The 18,400-nt window shown below is 40.8% G+C and overlaps 1 protein-coding gene across 1 annotated transcript in view; it reads right to left on the reverse strand.

The window, feature by feature from the left end:
- Positions 1-300: 300 nt before the first annotated feature.
- The window catches only part of OSTM1 (osteoclastogenesis associated transmembrane protein 1), a 35,948-nt gene continuing 17,848 nt past the window's right edge, over positions 301-18,400 (reverse strand). The window contains exons 3-6 of the mRNA XM_055135065.1: positions 13,915-14,012; positions 8,386-8,553; positions 4,979-5,144; positions 301-2,468 (exon numbers count right to left, since the gene is read on the reverse strand). Of these exons, the coding sequence (XP_054991040.1) occupies positions 2,413-2,468; positions 4,979-5,144; positions 8,386-8,553; positions 13,915-14,012 (488 nt within the window). The 3' untranslated portion in view covers positions 301-2,412. The remainder of the gene's footprint in view (positions 2,469-4,978; positions 5,145-8,385; positions 8,554-13,914; positions 14,013-18,400) is intronic.

The following is an 18,400-nucleotide window of genomic DNA, read 5'->3' on the forward strand; positions in this document are numbered from 1 at the left end:
GGTTGTTTACTTATTTTTGCTTCCACAGTCCACGGTGGGTTGTGTCTTATTATGTACGTGGTATCAAGCCTTTGGTCAGGAATGCAGTTCCAATTGTAACATCACACTAGGACTTATGGAGCAGTGCACTTTGTAAGAAGCAACAGCGGTTCAAACTGGAGTGCACCCACGAAAGAAAGCTTAGAAAATACTGGTCCCCTCTGGAGGAGGACCAGTATTTTTACCAACTGGTGTCCACTGAATTAGACTTACACTTGAAGATAAGATTGAATTTCTACTTCTCAAGTCCAACAATAAGTAAATAATCCAAAAGTATATTTTTATTTACAGAAAAAATGTTAAGTATAAGGTAATTTTTAACATAAGCATTTAAATTCAGTACTTGACAAGCTAAACAATGATGACAAATTACAAATGAAGTTTTAAAAATGTATTTAAAGGTCAAATATGGTACTGTAACTTCCTTAAGCTACTTCCTTTATTTCAAGGGGTCAAAACACCTACCAACGTTCTTGTGCAAACACATATGCTATTAGTTTCAGAACTGGGACCTAGGCAAAGAATTTTCAATATGACTAAAAAAAAAATACACTTTAGTATAGTGCTTAACACTTATTTTTTGAAATCTATTGCTGATGCTCGTTCTCAAAGCATAACTGAACCAGAAAAAATAGTAATGGCTGTCTTTTCTCTTTTAAAGTGCTTATTAAGAATCATATCCCAAAGCAGAAATATATAATATTGAAAGGTGCTCTAAGAGTCACTACTTGCAGAATCGAAGATGTCATCTTGTATTGCCCATGTAAACTGATTTTATCTGCATTAATGAAAGATTGCTTTCAATGGCCCTCGACCACATGCTTCAAATCAAGATAGTGCTATTAATATCAGTGCATGAACAGCAACAGCAGAACAAACCCCAGCACATTCTGAACGGATCACAGCCGATTAGAAAAAAACACTAAGAGCTTTTAGCTAGGTTACATATCCAAGGAGGGGCCTCTGCTTTCACCCTGCATATAAGGTAAACATAAAGAGAAAAACAAAAACACTTTATCTCATTCAAGCATTTCATAGTCTCTTGCAGAAATTCAAACTCTTACACCATTTCATCAAACTCTTACTTCTACAAAGAGCAGTCTTCATCTTCTGAACATTGAAAATAAAGTACTTCCATCAAGCCAGGAAAAAAATGGAAAAACAAAAATCTTACACTGAAAACCTGAGGAATAAAACTGTGACAATTCTGAAACAAGGTTTCCACGTAATACATAATATGAACATTCTTAAATAGAATTTGTTTTCTGAGAGTGAAATAAATAAATTTGTTTTCTGAGACTTCATTTCAGGCCTACCATTTTTATCTCATTTAAGTAAGTTAGGAAAAAATAAGCTTCATCCTAAATCAAACTCTCATTCCCACTCAGTCCCCTCTGAGCCATCCAGCAACTGTACAATGAGCATTCTCCCCAGGGCCCAGCTACTCTACTGAAGCTTCAGTTTTTTTCAGTCTTCCCTTCTCTCCCTTCCAAAAATGTCTTCACATATGCATGGGGAAAACCACCATTAAAAAGACATACATACACATACACAATTTATATAGTGTGCAACGTTATATCTGCCTTAAAGTAGTAATAAATTATAAATTTCCAAATAAATTAATGCAATTCACAATGCAAATTCTTGGTATAAAATGAATTCATCTTGCCCTGAATATAATAAAGCAGTCCAATGATTTCAAATGACTTATGAGATAAAGACCAAAGCAATGTGTAAAATATTTATAAAAGTTAAGAAACCAGTTACCATAAATTTTTTTTACAAAGATAAATGTAATGTGTTGTACTTCTCCTAAAAATTGTTAGGGAGATTTATAATTAGTGATTCCAAAAGTGACTTTAAGAAAATTAGAGACTGAATTGTGTATTTTATGCAATGTATCACATATTAAATATATATGTAACCATAATACTGTAATGGTAACTTAATCTTTGGGACCTGCTACTTTTTTTGTTTGGCAAATATATTTATTTTTCAAAGTCTGCTATAACTGATTAATTTTTAAATATCATTTTTCAAAAATGTTTCTAATTGAGATACTATATTAATAAAGAAATAACAGAAATCTCAAATTATAGTAATATGCCTACCAAAAACAAAACAAAGATTGTTCTTGCATTTTTTTGTATAGTAACTTTAAAATAGACACTATCACTATGCCTGGAAATTAAAAATACCATACCCTTAAAAGGGGGTGGAAAAGAAAAAGAAATTCTTATTTAAAAACAAATCGAAAATCCTTTCTCTTTAAGAACTTGATGTGTCAAATCACAGTTCTCTTCTTGCGGACCGAGCTGCTTCTTCTATCATTCATCCATGATATATGCTGTTCCATCTCCAATTTGGTAGGTTTTAGTCTGAATTTTGTTGAATGTTTGCAAAGCTGGTACTGGACTTGAGTCGCTTAGCTGGGTTAAAAAAACATACATATATAGTTTAACATAACATTAATTCTCTAAACATAAAAAACTTTACATAAACTTTGTTTTATATAAACTATAGTATTCATCTATTTTGCTTTGAATATGAATAGATTCAATTTTTTTTTATCTAACATTACATATATTTATCTTTTTCCACCAGCCTCAGAAAACCTAATTTTGGGGCTTGAACTATAGCACAGCAGGTAGGGCGTCTGCCTTGCACTCAGCCAACCCGGGTTCGATTCCCAGCATCCCGTATCATCCCCCAAGCACTGCCAGGAGTAATTCCTGAGTGCATGAGTCAGGAGTAACCCCTGCGTGTTGCTGGGTGTGACCCAAAAAACAAAAAACAAAAAAAAAAACAACTAATTTTGCTGGAAGCTGCACTTGACTATTAGAATGAACATAAAATGTTATGTTTACTGTGATGCAATCTTGAATATCACAAAATGATATTCCAGCTTAGAAAAGGTACTCAGCATAGAAAATGGAAGTGCTGGGCCAGAGAAATAGTACAGGGGGTAAAGGGCTTGCCTTGCATACAGCTGACCAGAACCCCCAGCATCCCATGGTGCTCGGAGAACCACAGCTGTGAACACCACTCCGCCTGCCCCGCCGCCCCAAATGGCTTACAAAATGTGTTGTGCACAAACATACAAATATATGTTATATGTTTTCCACTAAAATGTTTTAATTTTATTGCAAGGCCAATGAATCACACTTCTGTTCTTTTTAAAAAGTATTATTATTATTATTGGGGGATACTTGGTAGTGCTTGGCATCAAACCCAGGCCTTTGAGCTATCTCCCAGCCCTGAAATCTTTTATTTTTTTTTTATTTTTTATTTTTTTTGCTTTTTGGGTCACACCTGGCGATGCACAGGGGTTACTCCTGGCTCTGCACTCAGGAATTACCCCTGGCCATGCTCAGGGGACCATATGGGATGCTGGGATTTGAACCCGGGTCGGCCGCGTGCAAGGCAAACGCCCTACCCGCTGTGCTATCTCTCCAGCCCCAGCCCTGAAATCTTTTAATAGTGAATTCCTGCTCCACTCCCCTGCCTCCCATCTCCCGCCATGATTTACTCTTCTTTCATCACATGGTAGCCCAACCACAATACACCTGCACTACACTGGCGGGACTGTGGTCAGTATATTCTTTGAGGGTCAGTATATTCTGCTGTATCTTATTTAAAAAATTCTGGAGTGCTCGGCGTGTTAGAGTCCCGTGTTCAATCTCTGGCACCACCGAGAGCAACCTCCAAGCACTGAGCCAGGAGCAGCCCCTACACATCACTGGATATCAGCCCCCAAACAAAAATAAAATTAAAAAAAGGAGGATAAGGAGTCAGTGTGAAAATGCATGGAATGTGAGAGGAGCAGAGAGAAGGGGAAAGTGCCTCCATACACCATGATGAGCAAAGAAATGGGGAAGTAAGGAGTTTAGAAAGGCACATGAGGAACAGGTCACATACATCTGGAGAGCACCCCAGGAATAAGTTTGGAAGTTATTCTAGATATAACAAGAACACATGAAGTGTTTCAAGCAGGAGAAGAATATGGAAACAATCTGTGTTTAAAAAAAAAATCACTCTGGGAAGGGGTGGGGGTGGTGGGAGGGACACTGGAAACATTGGTGGTGGAGAATGGGCACTGGTGGAGGGATGGGTACTTCAACATTGTTTGATTGAAATGTAATCACAAAAATGTGTAAACTGTATATTATGATGATTCATTAAAATAAAAAAATTTAAATAATAACTCTAGGAACTAGAGAGATAGTACAAGGTTAAAGTGCTTGCCATAAATAGGGCCAAGTTCAGTTCAATCCCTGGCACTGCATATGGTCTCCTGAGTACTTCCAGGAGCGATCCCTGAGTACAGGCAGGCTGTGACATGGTCCCCTGAGCACTGTCAGGAGAGTGATCCCTGAGCACCACTGGGCATGGCCCAACCACTCACATCCCCTCCCTCCAGGACAAAATTACTTTCAGTTACTAACTGGAGAGGGTCAGGAAATGAAAGCAAGGAGAGCAGAGAAGAGGCTCCTCACTCTTGTGGATAAGAGACGATGATGGCCCAGCTAATGTCTCCTGGCTGACACAGAGACACGACAGTGTAAGGCATATATGTGGAAGTGGGCCAGCAGTACTCACTGAAGCACTGACCAAGGGTGAGTGCCGATGGCTCCCACCCATCTTTTGGCCTCCCATCTTCCCTTCCAGCCTCTGCCACTGCTGACTTTATTCTCCAGGCAGTTGAGCTTTCTCCCCGAAGCCTCAGAAGGGCCCCTGAGGAGGACTTCCAACTCCCTTACTGAGCACCTGCCCTCACATCTCTCCCCTTAAGAGGCACGACTGTAGCTCTGGAAGCGGGGAGCTGTTCTAAAATAAGAGACGTCAAGTTCTCAGAATGTACCGTGTTTAAAACAGGCCTAGACATGGCAGGGTTAGGTTTTTACTGAAATAAACAAATGGGGTGTAAGCAGAAACTTACGCAGGATGAGTTTGCGCTTCTTTTGCTCGGAGTGAAGGAAGCTACTCAGATAGAAAACCACAGGCAGGAAGAGAATGAAGACAGACACGGCCACAACAGGCACCGTGTCGCTGCAGAGGACTGAGCAGTTGAAGGTTCGACTCCAAAGCTTCCGCGTAATGTTCATCTGGAACAGCAGTAAACCATGGAATCAGGTCCTGTACTTTACAAGTCTTCCATTCCATTCGGTTTCTTTGTTAAAAATTTAAGAGGCACCTAAAGTTTAGACTCACTAAACATCCCCCTAAAAAACTATTGACAGGTAAGGGGACAATGTCTTCTGCCAGGACATAAGCTGGTTCACAAGCAGTCATTTTATAAACTTATACCTATTTTGAAAGTGCATACTCTAAATTCATAAACTGTCCAGAGAATGTCCACCTTTCACTGACCTAAAAAAAATTCAGTTCAGTAAGAATATAGTTAAGTTTCTGCTTCATTAAAAAAAAAAAAAAGAATTTCAAGGGTAACTTTGGGAGTTGATACATATGACATTTAACTCTGGGGCTCCAATTCATAATGTACATGTTCAAATCATCACATCATACATATTAAAGGCATCACAGTTTTGTAGTAGATCACTAATGCTCAAGTTGATTAAAGGTGTTTACAATGAATGCACCAGAGATCTGTGTTTGATTTCTGCCACTTTATTCCTAATGTCTAGAACAGTGCCTGTTTTTTAGCAGACTCCAAGTGGTGGCACAGCTGGCAGTGCTAGAGCTGCTACTGTTATTCATATCCATCATTCTCAACCACTGAGTTCACCGATTTTGATTTCAACCAAAAGTTTGTTTCATCTTACACCTCAATACTCAGGCATCATGTTCCCCTAAAGAGAAGACGTGGTTGCCATCTAGTGATGTTCCCTGTAAAAGCAGGTTTTAAAACAGATTTTTTAAAAGGCTTTTCTTTTTTCATGCTCAGTGAAATTAGTCAGAAAGAGAGGGACAGACACAGAATGACTGCACTCATTTGTGGAATTATAAAGTAGCATAATATGAGACTAACACCTAAGGACAGGAGAGATAAGGGCCAGGAGGATCACACCATGGTTTGGAAGCTGGCCCCAAGTGCTGGGGGAAGAAAAGGCAGTTGGGATGGAGAAAGAACCACCAAGTAAACGATGATTGAGGGATCTCCCGGGATGGGAGATGTGGGCTGAAAGTAGACCAAGGACCAAATATGACAGCCATTTAGTATCTGTATGGAAAATCATAATGCCCCAAATTAGAGAGAAAGAAGGATTGTACCTGCCACAGAGGCAGGGAGTGGGGTGAGGTGGGGTTGGCGGATGGGACACTGGGAACAATGGTGGTGGAAAATATTGCACTGGTGGAGGAATGGGTGCTCGAGTCATTGTTTGACTGAAATGTAATCATGCAAGTCTGTAACTATATCATGGTGAACCAATAAAACTTCTTATAAATAAATAAATAAAAAGGCTTTTTTTGCTGATCATTCAATCAAAACAGATTACTGAGGGCCACTATAGGCCAGAAATTATGATAAAACATGCATGTGGTTCCTTGTCCTCGTATGTCCTATATTATACATGTATGTAAGTACATATATAATATATAGAATATGAAACAGATACACAAAATATGTCACTGTCACTGTCATCCCATTGTTCATCGATTTGCTCGAGCGGGTACCAGTAATGTCTCTATTCCTCTCAGCCCTGAGATTTTAGCAGCCTCTCCTTACTCGTCTTTCCCAACGATTGGAGGCTCTTTCAGGGTCAGGGAATGAGACCTATCCTTACTGTTTTTGGCATATCGAATACGCCATGGGTAGCTTGCCAGGCTCTGCCGTGCAGGCAGATACTCTCAGTAGTACCGGGCTCTCTGAGAGGTATGTATATATCTGTTACTGTATTTGGGATATGAATACACCATGGTGAGCTTGCCAGGCTCTCCCGAGTGGGCAATAGAATATTGGTAGTTTCTCAGGATCTCCAAGAGGGAGATCTAGGCTATTAGATGTCTGGGGGCTTGATTTTACTGTCTCTGAATGTTGGCTATTGATGGGATTAAATGAGTGTGTGTGTATGTGGCGGGGGGAAGTTCTGGGTGTGACTGCCTAGCTACTAGAAAATGGGGATCTGGGTAGAAGAGGCCCAGTCCCGATCCGAGCAGCCTTGGTGATCTCGGCCTCAGGTCCCGCACACCTGAGTTCCTCCGCTGGCTCCCCCATGCGTGAGGCTCGTCTGAATGTGTGAAGAGTGGCCCTGAGCATGGCTGTGGCTGGGTTCTGGAGGTCCTCAATTGTCGAGGCTCTGCTCGGGGTAGGGAGGGAAATGCAACCCGTCCCCTCCGAGGGGCCCTGGTGAAGATATCCAGGCACAGGGGCAAGAGACACAAAATATATCTAGAAAAATTTAATGTTGAGTGTGTGTTAAGGCCACACCCAGCTATGCTTGAGATTGTTCTCAGATGGATGATGTGAGGCCATGAAGTGCTAAGAGTCAAACCTGGGGTTCCTACATGCTGAGCATGTGCTCCAGCCCTTGATTCATCTCCCTAGCCCCATGGCATATATTTCAGTACAAGGAGCCAGGCTATAAATACATAAAAAAATTGCAGATCGTAATAGGCAGAAAGACATAATTAAAGTAATGGGGTAAAGTGGTTAAGGGATGGTTTCCAGAAACACACATTAGCAAAATCTAGACTTCTAGAATTCGCAACAAGTACACTGGAGATTGAAATGCTGATATGTAACAAAGTTCATACCTTTTGAAATGATGCACATTATCTAATATTTTTAAAGAAAACCTACATGGGGCAGGAGGGCAAGGACAGTGGGAAGAATGCTTGTCTTTTCACACAGCCAACCTGGATTCAATCCCTGGTACCCCATATGGTCCCCTGGACCCAGCAGGAGAGATTCCTGAATGCAGAGCCAGGACTGAGCTCTGAGCACCACTAGGTGTGGTCCAAAAACCAAAAATAAAATAAAAATATACAAAAGGTGGCCTAGAAAGCAGCTCATGATAGGACATAGTCCTAGAGCGTGCAAGGTCCTGGGTTTGATACTGGGCACTACAGAGCCCCCATTCCCCCAGTACAGCCTCAAGTAGCCCTAGTGAACCCAGGTACTTGCAGAGTGTGGCCCCCATTATAACAATAGCTGAAATAAAATGGGCCAAATTGTGGTCTCTTTATGAAGTACCTGTTTGGTTTCCTTTTGCAATCATTTTTTACTAAATGTTTCTTAATTCTAAAACTTGAGGACTTTACAACTCTATGTTTGAAGACAATAAATGCAGAGCCTGATGTACCTCCGAAAGGGAGGGGACTACTATTGAAAGCACATTCAACAACACTGGAAAATACGTATTGTATCAGAAACAAAATACTTACTGCATCTTCCACATCAATGCATAAATGTGTTCCTGATTCACCTTTCTTCTCAAGTTCATTCTCTTTTTGCATTTCACTGTACAGATTACTCAAGGATTTGTATGTTACACCACAGTTTTTACATACTTCGGAATAATTTTTTAACTGTAGAAGGTTGTGTAAATCCCCCTAAAAGGTTTAAAGCACAAGTAATACAAACATGAATATTGTGTCTTTAATGTAAGCAGAGGACAGAAAATGACATAGCACGTTAAAATACCAACTGGCAGCATTTAGAAGTTATGAAATCAGAGTCTCTGGGGCCTCTTATCATCTCTGCCTACACTTACACTCAGTTTTCTGGCTTGACTACCATCTGTACATGGTGACTCCCAAATCTGTGTATACTTAGCCTATGTTCCTCCCTTGAACTTCACGCTCACTCAGAACAACTGATCTCAACTTGGATGTTTAATAGGAAGTTTGTTGTACAGCATATGCAAGGCAGAGCTGTTAATCCCCACTCCTTACAATCAGTTTTCCCCTTGAGACCATTATTCCCTCAGATATTCAGGGCCTAGGGCGCTCCTGATTCTTCTTTTTCCTTCACTGATCAGCCTTTGGGTTCTCTTGAAGTTATCCAAGTAACCAGCAAATCTTGTAAGACACACTTTTAAACTATGCCCTAAATCTCTGTTTCTCCAACACTGCAGCCCTCACCTTCAGCCCTCCTAAATTCGTTACTTCAACTCTTACCCATCTACAACTAAGCTTACACAAGACAGCCAGAGAGATATTTTAGTATATGTATCATAACCTGGCATACTCTTGCTTTAGGTGGCCTTGCCTTATGCTTAGAATGCAATCCCTACTCCTTCCTTTGGTGCACAGGGTTCTACAGAATTGTCCTCAGTCTAATTATCTCTCCAGGCCTCTTTCACATTTGCTTACTGGGCTCCCATCCACGAAACTTCCTTCTTCTTCCTCTTTGCACACAGCAGGCTCATTCTCATTCTGGTATCCTTGTGTCTACAGGAAATACTGTTGCTTAGTTGACGCACTATCTTAAACTCTAGATCATCTCCATACCCACTTGTTTAGCGAGGCACTTCCCACCCTCTCTAGAGCAATACATCCCCTTTCCAGAACTCACTGCTATTCACCTCTCATTTCTTTGCCATTAGTTTCATCCCTATAGGACATAAGTTCTGAAGAACAGGAACCAGGTTCTTGTTCACTGCAGTCTCCTGAGTGCCCAGAATGCTGCCCGGCACACATGCAAGTGCCCAATAATACCTACTGAATGAATTTGTGAATGACTATGGCCTGCCTCGAAGAATTTTCCAAAGCCTGTCTATAAAACACAAATCCTTAGTGAAGCAGAAATTTCTTCCTGGTTCTTCCAACCTGGCACAACCATTCTATAATACTGCCCACATGGGCACATTAGAAAGCTGTAATAACAGTGGGGGGCAGGGAAAGTTTATTTATTTATTTATTTATTTATTTATTTTTATTTTATCACCATGTGGAAAGTTACAAAGTTCTCAGGTTTATGTCTCAGTTATACCATATTCAAACACCATCCCTTCACCAGTGCCCATATTCCACCACCAAAATCCCCGGTATAGCCCCCGCCCAGAAAAGTTTTTTTTTAAACCCTAGTCTCATAAAATCAAAACAACAAAATGACTCAAAGCAAAGACATTTAAACCAAGACATCAGGACAAATGCCTTTACAAAAAAATGAATCCATTCAGCAAAATGGAGATTCCTTTTACAAAGACATTAGGCTAAGGCTGGAGAGACAGTATAACAGACAGGGTGCATCCCTTGCACAGCACCAACCTGGGTTTGATCCCCAGAACCACATATGGTTCCCCTCAGCCCTGCCAGGAGTGATCCCCTGAGCATGGTTCCCCTCAGCCCTGCCAGGAGTGATCCCCTGAGCACTAGGCCTCCTGTGGCCTCCTCCCCCAAAAAGAAAACTGTCATTGTCACTGTCACTGTCATCCAGTTGCTCACTGATTTGCTTGAGCAGGCACTCGTAACATCTCCATTATGAGACTTATTACTGTTTTTGGCATATCGAATATGGCACAGGTAGCTTGCCAGGCTCTGCCATGCGGGTGAGATACTCTTGGTAGCTTGCCGGGCTCTCTGAGAGAGATGAAAGAATCAAACCCAGGTCGGCCGCATGCAAGGCAAACGCCCTACCCACTGTGCTATCGCTCCAGCTCCCCAAAAAGAAAAACCAAAACAATTTTTGTTCAAAAGTCTCTAGCGTGGCTTGTGATGTCCCAGTCACTTGCACTGCAGACTCAGCGGCTACAGGGAATCCTGGACCTCTCCCTGTCACCCTACTCTCCACTCTGCCTCTTTGGCAGATTCCAGTCCACCAAACATTAGACACACAGAGGTGCAGATGAAGCCAGCATCCTCTGGGTGCTCTGAGCAGTGGAACCTTCAGGAGGGTGTCTTGCTAGCTGCCAAACAAAGGGGGTGTCTCATGCCTCCAGGTGGCAAACGTTACGTTTGGAACTTCCTCTACTATCTCTGTAACTCTGCTTTAAATCCAGTATTATCTGGCAACAGCATTCATCTGCCTTCTCCACCCCCAGTCCGGCACCCGTCCTACAGCCCCTCTGCAGGCTTCCCCTCTTTCTGCACCTGCGCACCAGCGCCAGCCCGCACACAGGTGTTGAAGACCACTGCTCAGTGGTGTGAGAAAACTGAGTGATACATTAAGACAACTAAATCTCACTCTCAAAAGCTTTGGCAAATATAAAATGTGTGGTGCACACAAAAGCACTGGCATGAATACACATGTGCAGAGAAAAGAAACTTTTTTAAAAGACTGGTGACTACTGAATCTAGGTAGCAGACATGAGTCTTCATTATATCATTCTTCAACTTCTCCGCAAGTTTGAAATGAGATTTTAAGGTAACACGTTTCAGTTGTATTTTTTTTTTTTTGCAAAGACATAGGGTAAAAAATAAGATTAGGATGCCTCTTTTTCAAAAAATGTTCTGAAAGAAAAAAATGACTATATTAAAAATAATGCTTAAAAATGACATATACTTAATAGAAGTGACAGGCTAAGTATATGTGAAGGATATTTTAAAAATCAGGTAGATAACTCAGGATCCAGGGGCATACACCTGGCATGAGCAAGGCCCCTGGTTAGTAAGTGACAGACACAGTATCATCCCCAAAGCGCTGACCGGGAAGCCCTGGTGAGCCCCAGCAGAACTGCATTACTAGATCCAAGTGTCTTACTAACCACTGGAGAGAGAGAGACAGAGACAGAGACAGAGACAGAGACAGAGTGTGTGTGTGTGTGTTTGTGTGTGTGTGTGTGTGTGTGTGTGTGTGTTAGGGAAGAGGGGTGTGCATACCTAATGTTGCTGGGGGACTATGTTGTACCAGGAATCAAAATTGAGTCTCCAGTATACAAAGCATGTGCTCCAGCCCTCTGACCCATCTCTCCTGCCTCAAGAACTCAGATATGCAAGGCATGCACTCTACCACTGACTCACATCCCCATCATAAACTTCTGAAGTTTGCCCTGGCTTATACTGTCTCTGGAAGTGGCACCAGGTCACCTGAACACTGCTTGGAGGATAAAGGGAGAAAAGTGGCAGGAGAGGGGGGAGATTTACAAATAATCCAACAATATTTTCATCTGTATTTCCCAGTAGCTACCTACAACAGAATATGGAATATAGCAACTTCACACTTAAAATAGTAAGTAAGAAAAAAGTGCTTTCTAGAGCAAGAAAAACTCTTGGAAATTAAAAAAATATGTATGTCATGACAAAAAACACAGACGCAATAAAAAGGAACAATAAAAGACACCAAGGATATACTACTGCTTTAGAAGAGGACCTCACCTAGAACAAAAGGTGGAAAGTATTAGCAAAGAAAAAAGACAAGGGACATAGGAGAAAAGGCTCAGGAGACATTATCTCTAATACAAGGACTATTACAAGGAAAGAAGCAGATGGACAGGGCTAAAGACAAACAAGTGAGGATTTTTTTTTTTAACCTATAAATAAAAGCATGTCAAATTGCACTGATTCCTACTTTAAACACTAGAGAACAATACATAGATTAACAGGAAAAACAATTATCATCCAGAATCATGAACCTCATCAAACTCTTACTCCCTTATTAAGTCTAGACCATTCTTCCATCCCATCTTCCTTTCCTTCCTTTCACATCTGCTGTGCTCAGGGCTAACTCCTGGTGGGGCTCAGGAGACCATATGGGGTGCTAGGATCAAATCCTGGTCAGCTGCATGCAAGACAAATACCAAACCCGCTGTACTATCTCTCCAGTCCAAGACATTTCCAATGTACAGTGTCTGCAATAATACAGGATATCCTTCTAATAAACTACATAAAGTAGCATTTAATAAAATGTCCTGTCAGACTGGAGAACTCAAAAAGGAAAAAAGATCAAAGGCTTAGAAAGGATAGTGAACATGAAATAATAAAATATGAGTGACTCTTAATGGAATGGTTACTGGGGCAGGAAAAACTTTTTGGGGTTTGAAGATTTTTTTGCTTTTGTTTTAGGACCATACCTAGTTATGCTCAAGGGTTACTCCTATCTCTGCACTCAGGAATTATTCCTGGAGCTGGGACCATATGGGATGAGAGGAATCAAACCTGGGTTGGCCATGTGCAAGTTTAAGTGCCTTACCCACTGTACTATCTCTCCAGCCCCCAGAAGGGGTTTTGAGTAAAGTTCAGTTAGTAGGTAAGGGCACAAAACATTTAACAAAAATAATCATGTCAACTAGCTAAAAATCAAATTCAAATAAATATGAATGGAGACTCAACATTGGCTTGATGCAAGGCAAATACCTTCCCCACTATACTATCTCTCCAGCCCATTAGATGCCTTTTAAAGTAAATAACATAGGGTTTGTTTGTTTGTTTGTTTTTGCTTTTTGGGTCATACCCAGCAATGCTCAAGGGTTACTCCTGGCTCTGCACTCAGGAGTTACTCCTGGCGGTGCTTGGGGAACCATACGGGATGCCAGAGATTGAACCTGGGTCAGCTGCATGTAAGGCAAACGCCCTACCCACTGTACTATTGCTCTGACTCCAGTAACATGTTTAAGCAAATATTAATAAGAAACACTTGGAAAAGAATAAGCTTCCCATGGACAGACTCATATCTCATTCCAAAGACTCTTTTTGCATAACACAGAAAGCAAAGGTTAATACAGTGTTTTAATTAAACAACTAAAGGCCCGGTAAGTAAAATTCATCTGCATTATTGGAACTGGCTCCTCACTACCAAACACTTGAAAGTAGTCAAGACAGATATTTCCCTTTCCACTTTACAAGTAAGAAAACTGAAGTTTTGATCATTTACCCAAGAGTTAATAAGTGGGAATGTAGGAGCAAAATCTCTCATTCACCAACTTCTCCACATTGTGTAGATAAATATCATAATGACTTTTATATAAATTGAGACTATTTATTATTCATCTGCACAAGGCAACATTTTAATTTCAAATATCATATTCAAAATACCTGAAGGTTATTTTCAAAGCAGGTCAAGGTGTGATTAAATAGAGTGAGGAAGTAAATCGTGCTATTAGATAATTCATCACTTGTGTTCGTTAAGCAATCTGTCAAGGAAAAAAAAGTATATTAATATGTCTCAAGCAACAATGCTATGCCATCATCTACCTCTAAAGCTGTATCATCTGTTTCACACTATTGCACCTTATTCAACCAGTGTGAAAGGTTGCATAATATATAAGATTATTTTCCAAATACATGCAGCTTATACCTTCGGTTTCCTAATTTTTAAAAAATTGTAACCATTTCCTGGGACTGATGAGATAGTAGAGGGGATCTATTCTCTATAAGTAGAGCACTTGCCTTGCACGTGCCTGACCCTGGTTTGGTCCCCTGCATCCTGTATGCCCCCCACCCCCGAAGCCCCACCAGGAGTAATTCCAGAGCACAGAGCTAGGAATAACCCCTAAGCACAAAGAGGTGTAACCCCAAAACAAAACAAAAAATCATCTATTTCCTTTCTTTTCTTTCTTTTATGCAACAAATTTACATCTGAAGCAGTAATATAGTCTAAGGATACATGAAAAATCTTAGGATTTTCCTCAGTCAAGTGCTAAACTCACAGATAGCCGTGGAATAACAGAAAGACAGGACATGTGGGCACAAAGTTCTCCCAGCATGCCCTTCTCAAAACCAAGGGAAGGATGAGAGGGTGTGTAGGTCAGATGGTGTCAGAAATTCCCATGTATTCCACAAGAATGAAACTCATAACCATGTTCATGAAAGTCTTATACTATACCACTGCATTAAAGTTGATTTTTTGTTTTTGTTTTGTGGTCATACCCAGCTGTGCTCAGGGCCCACTCCTGGCAGGTTTGGGGGACCATATGGGATGCTAAGGATCGAACCCAAATTGGCCATGTGCAAGACCTAACAATTGTACTATCACTCTGGCTCCTAAAGTTGACTTTTGATGATGCTAAGGGTGTAATTATAAGCATTTTATCAAAGAAAACTCTGGACATAGAGTTATTATATATATTATATATATATTATTATATATATTATACACACACACACACACACACACACACACACACACACACACACATGGTGTTCATCTGAAACCTGCCACTTAGTATCAAGGTCATTCCTTTTGACTGTTTTCTATGACACTGTAGCACTGTCATCCTGTTGTTCATCGATTTGCTCGAGCGGGCATCAGTAACGTCTCCATTGTGAGACTTGTTACTGTTTTTGGCATATTGAATAAGCCATGGGTAGATTGCCAGGCTCTGCTGTGTGGCCAGGATACTCTCGGTAGCTTGCCAGGCTCTCTGAGAGGGACAGAGGACTCAAACCTAGGTCGGCCGCATGCAAGGCAAATGCCCTACCCACTGTGCTATTGCTCCAGTTCATATATATAGGCTTTTTGGGTCACACGCAGCGATGCTCAGGGGTTACTCCTGGCTCTGAACTCAGTAATTACTCCTGGCAGTGCTCAAGGAACCATATGCGATGCCGGGAATCGAACCTGGGTTGGCCTGGTACAAGGCGAATACCCTACCCACTGTGCTATCGCTCCAGCCCTTTCCTATGACAAATATAGTAAAATTTATTATCTATTCTCCCTTCCTCAGTGAATCTTTATTTTTTTAAGCATCAGATATTTATTACTTTTTTGTTTTGTTTTGCTGTAGGACCACACCCAGCAATGCTCAGGCTACTCCTGCCTTTGTGCTCAGGAATCACTCCTGGTGGGTCCCAGGGGGCCAAAAGAGGAGCAGGGGATTGAACCCTGATTGACCTTGTGCAAAGGAAGTGCCCTACTAGCAGGAGCTGGAGAGAATTGGCAGGCAAGAGAGTATATGCTCTGAAGGCAAGAGGCTGGGTTAAATCCCTGGCAGTTCATAGTCCCCAAATAGCACCCAGAAAGACCCCCAATCACTGAGCAGGGAACAGCCCTTGTGTACCACAAGGTGTGGTCCCCAACTTTAATTTTAACTTTTAGCAATGAAAATAAATTTAATTCACTTTTAATCATGCTTTAATGTTATTACAACATAGTCCTGAATTCTTTTATGCATGAGACAATGCATAGACAAAGAAAAATACACAATTACAAATAAGCAGAATATTAGGATAACAAAATTGAACAGATTAAAATTTCTGAAATAGACCTTTTGTAGGAAAGTAGAGGGAATACAGTAGAGATGGGGGATGACACCCTTACGCCCAGCATAGGAGCCACACCTGGCAGTGTGCAAGGGACTATATGGAATGCCGGGATTTGACCCAGGGTCAAAGTTGCATCTGCATGTTAGGCAAGTACCTTAACTTTTGTTCTACCTCTCTGCCTGAGGGGGAATATAATTTTATCCACAGCAATTATACATCTGTGTTATAACAAGTCATATCAGGGCAACTGACATATACAATATGGGGCAAATAGATGTCTATCTCTCTATATTGCCTACAAATGAATATGGAAAGCAATGGCTACTTCTCCACACAAAAGAGTAATTGAATTGTTCAGTTTCACAGTGCTATGGATGAAACACAGGGCCTTCCACTTACAAGGCAAGTGCTCCACTGCAGAGCTGCACCCTTGGTCAATAATGTAACAATTTCAGGTTGGGGGGGCAGTGAAGGGTAGCCAAATGGGGCCCCATTGGGTGGTGTCCAGGGCTTATTCCTGGATCCGTACTCAAGTATCACTCCTGGCTAACCTTGGAGGACCAAATAGGGTGTTTGTGATAGAACCCAGGTCAGCCATGTGCAAAGCAAGCAGCGTACCCTCTATACTATGTTTCAGCCCCTAGAAATACTTATTTATAAAAAAAAAAAAAAACACAAACAAAAAAAAAAACCCCTAACTTCTATTGGGCCTGGGAGATAACTCAAAAGGTAGGGCACTGGGCTGGAGTGATAGTACAGGATGTAGGGCATTTGTCTTGCATGCAGTTGACCCAGATTCAATCCCTGGCATCCCATAGGGTCTCCCCAGCACCGCCAGTAGTAATTTCTGAGTGCAGAGCCAGGAGTAACCCCTGAGCATCACTGGGTGTGGCCCAAAAAGAAAAAAAAAAGTGGAGGTACATGCTTTGCAGTACCTGGGACTGTGTAGTCCCTCGAGCACTGGGCTGGGAGGAGTCTCCTTAGCATCACTGGGTTGACCTCAAACTCCAAAATAAAAACAACTTAGGTTATAAAATTATTATGAAAAACAAAAAGTATAATTTAATTTATGTAGGAAGCTACTTTGAATACAAAAGAACTTACACTTCTATTTTACTGGCAGACATTCCTTTTCCATTCAAATAATTTAAAAATTAAACAAAAGCTAATGAAGAAGACTGGTCATCTTCTTAAGTACTGCATTAATGCAGTACCATCAAATTAGACAGTAGTATTATAACGCACAAAAGAGTTCATTTATACTAGTGGGGTTAAAAATGTCTTCATTATTAAAGAGCTCTGACTTTCTACTTCAAAACAAAAGAACTCCAGTAAAATTCCACTTTCATCCTTTTGCAGGAATGGAGAACATAAGGTGATGAGCAGTGAAAAGCTATATATTTTAGAAATTAGTAAGTTAAGGAATATTAGTAATAATAAAGCTTTCTATAAGCACAAAGTGAAGTGGTCATTATGAATTTCCCTCATCTCAGATAATCAATGCAGCCTCATCAAGGACAGATTAGCATAGCTGCTTTCTCTGGCATCAGCTCAAGAGGCCTTCTTAAAGGTGTTAAGGATTCAAGTTAAAACCTTACATAGAAATCTACTAAATTATCACAGTAAGAATTATGCATCTTTAGATAAAGTATGTGCCATCTATTAGGGGTTTGTAGAAAGATCTCTGTTTTTCACACTAGTTTTATGAAAAACAACAAAGCCAATCACCAACTGAAAAATAGGGCAAGCTTCAGAAATGTATAATAAACTGTTGGATCTTTGCACATGAGTAACACAATTAAGTTTAATAAATACGAACACTAGAATTCTAAGATAGAAATGAGCAAGTATAAGTCTAAGTACATTTCCATGTACGTAAAATATGGAAGAGAGGGGCTCTTATTAATTGACCTTCTGGCTAAGTTGTTTTTCATTGCTGGGGATTGAACCCGGGACCTCACACATGTTGAGGCGAGTGAGTCACTCAGTTTCTACCCCTGCGCCACATCCTTGGCCCTACCCAAGTTTCATTACTGATTTTTAAAGAATCAAGATAGAACAAGTGAAGGGTGGTGAATATGACTTTCTAAAATACGCAGTAAGGGTTATTTTGCGCTGAGAGGCCTTGAAAAGGAGCAAATACAGAGGCATTTCTCTGAATTCCCTATCTGCCTAAAGAAACAATAGTTATTGTAATCCCTTTCCCAGGTATTTCATCAGTCAGGAAAGATGAGGACAAAAAGAGAACAGGATTTGACACTACACCCAAACACTCTGCCACAATCACATTTCCCTTTCTTTTCTTCCTCTAAAATTA

The sequence above is a fragment of the Sorex araneus genome, chromosome 4 (genome assembly GCF_027595985.1).
Source record: "Sorex araneus isolate mSorAra2 chromosome 4, mSorAra2.pri, whole genome shotgun sequence".
In the NCBI taxonomy this organism is placed as follows: Eukaryota; Metazoa; Chordata; class Mammalia; order Eulipotyphla; family Soricidae; genus Sorex; species Sorex araneus.